The sequence below is a fragment of the Charadrius vociferus genome, unplaced genomic scaffold (assembly GCF_000708025.1).
Source record: "Charadrius vociferus isolate BGI_N301 unplaced genomic scaffold, ASM70802v2 scaffold484, whole genome shotgun sequence".
Classification (NCBI taxonomy): Eukaryota; Metazoa; Chordata; class Aves; order Charadriiformes; family Charadriidae; genus Charadrius; species Charadrius vociferus.
Window position 1 is genome coordinate 1,952,217 of NW_009648074.1, and position 1,755 is coordinate 1,953,971.

Genomic DNA, 1,755 nt, shown 5'->3' on the forward strand with positions numbered 1-1,755 from the left:
GGCTCGGGGGCCCCCGCCGGGGAAGCTGGGCTGATGCTTGGCTCCGTCCTTCCCCCTCCGCAGCCCCGTGCCGACGCCAAGTGGGGTCAGCGCTGTGCCTGGCGGCCCCCTGCCCGCCAGGGAGCGGGGCAGAAGGGCTCAGCCCGCTCTGGCTGCTCGCTCTTTCCCCTGTTGCCTTTGTGCCTGTCTCCACGCCGCTCCCCACAGTTTTCACAGGGCAGGAGAGACCCCATGGGTTCTGCCCCCCCCACCCCGTCTGTCCCCCTCCCTGTGGGGTCAGCGGGATGGGGCTGGTCCCAAGGTTTGGTGACAATAGGGACTGCTTGGGAGGTGGCTGTGGGGGCATCTAGCCCCTTCACCCACAGAGCTCTCCCACTGCCCGCCTCGGAGCTGCAGCACACGCGTGTGCCCCAGCCTGGGGAGGTGGCACATCCCCTCTGTCATCGCTCAGCATGTCCCCCGTTGTGTGTTTCAGCGTTGTCAGCACGGTCTGTGCCCTGGGGCGCTCAGCAGGCCACATGTGAGTACGCCCGGGGGTTCCGGGCAGCTCCTGCCGCTGGTGGCTTTGCTTTCCCAAGCCTTGACCTTGGTTCGCTTCCCCACTGGTGGTGGCTCGGGCTCCTCCGGCTGAGAGGATGTCCCTCTCTGGTGTGGGGGCTGCGATCGTCCCCAGCCTCGCAGCTGTTCCCGCAGCCCCGCTTTGGGGCTGGCCGTGCAGCATCACCAGGGAGTCTTCTGGGGGTCTGTTGTGCAACAAGCCTGGCTGTCTGTGGTCCTCCTGTCCTTGCCCTGTCTTGTCACTCTGTCCTGTCACTATCAAAGTCCCCTTGGATCTCCGCCATCCCCTTGCTCCCCACTGCCCGACATCCCTGTGCCTGGCCCGAGAGCGCGGTGGAGGGGTTATGCTGTCTCCCCACGATGGCATCCCCACCGTGTCAGGGTAGCAGAGCTGATGCCGAGCGAGGCATAAACCTCTCCTGCTGCTGGCAATGGCTCCTGCCGTGCCCCCCTCCCTGCGGTGGGACTGATGTCCCCCACCCTATGGGTCTGGCTCTGCTCGGACCCTTGCTGGAGGGTTATCCCTCTCCTGGTCCCCCTGGGGCTGGTCCCCACCGGGCTCAGGCACTGAGAGTTTGCCTCTGTCCTGGAAGAGATGGTGGCTTTGGGGATCAAATGGGCTGTGCACGGGGCAGAGGGGAAGGGTCTCCTGTCTAACGGGGATGCTGTTGCCTCCTGCCCCAGGGAAGTGTTTCCTCTACTGCAACGGGCTCATGGACCATCTGTACGTCTGCCAGAACGGCAACGGCTGCACCGCGTGGTACAAGGCCCCCACCCGCTTCACCGGCACGCTGGTAGGGGCTGCGGGCTCAGGCAGGGTGGGCAGGGAGGGTATTTGACCGTCTTCCCCCTCTAATGCCTCCCCCTGGTGCTCTGCTGTCTCCTCAGGATGCCTTCGTGAAGATCACACGCTACGAGGGCATCAGGTCTCTGTGGAGCGGCTTGCCCCCCACCCTGTGAGTGTGGACCCTGCTTGGGGGGAAGTCTGGGTGCTAACGCCTGCCCGGGCACATGGGCATCTGCCCCAAGCCTCCTGCCAGCCCCCAGGGAGGGCACTCACACCCCTCCTCCTCGGCAGGGTCCTGGCTGTACCAGCCACCGTCATTTATTTCACCACCTACGACCAGCTCCGAGACTACCTGCACGCTCGGACGGGGAGCCGGGGGCACCACATCCCCTTGCTGGCTGGGGGCGCCG

At 65.8% G+C, this 1,755-nt stretch overlaps 1 protein-coding gene across 1 annotated transcript in view; it reads left to right on the forward strand.

Moving 5' to 3' along the window:
- Nucleotides 1-1,755, forward strand: part of LOC104285404 (solute carrier family 25 member 39-like) — a 7,046-nt gene that overhangs the window by 3,570 nt on the left and 1,721 nt on the right. Inside the window, exons 2-5 of the mRNA XM_009883859.1 lie at nucleotides 476-520; nucleotides 1,243-1,352; nucleotides 1,447-1,514; nucleotides 1,637-1,751. Of these exons, the coding sequence (XP_009882161.1) occupies nucleotides 476-520; nucleotides 1,243-1,352; nucleotides 1,447-1,514; nucleotides 1,637-1,751 (338 nt within the window). The remainder of the gene's footprint in view (nucleotides 1-475; nucleotides 521-1,242; nucleotides 1,353-1,446; nucleotides 1,515-1,636; nucleotides 1,752-1,755) is intronic.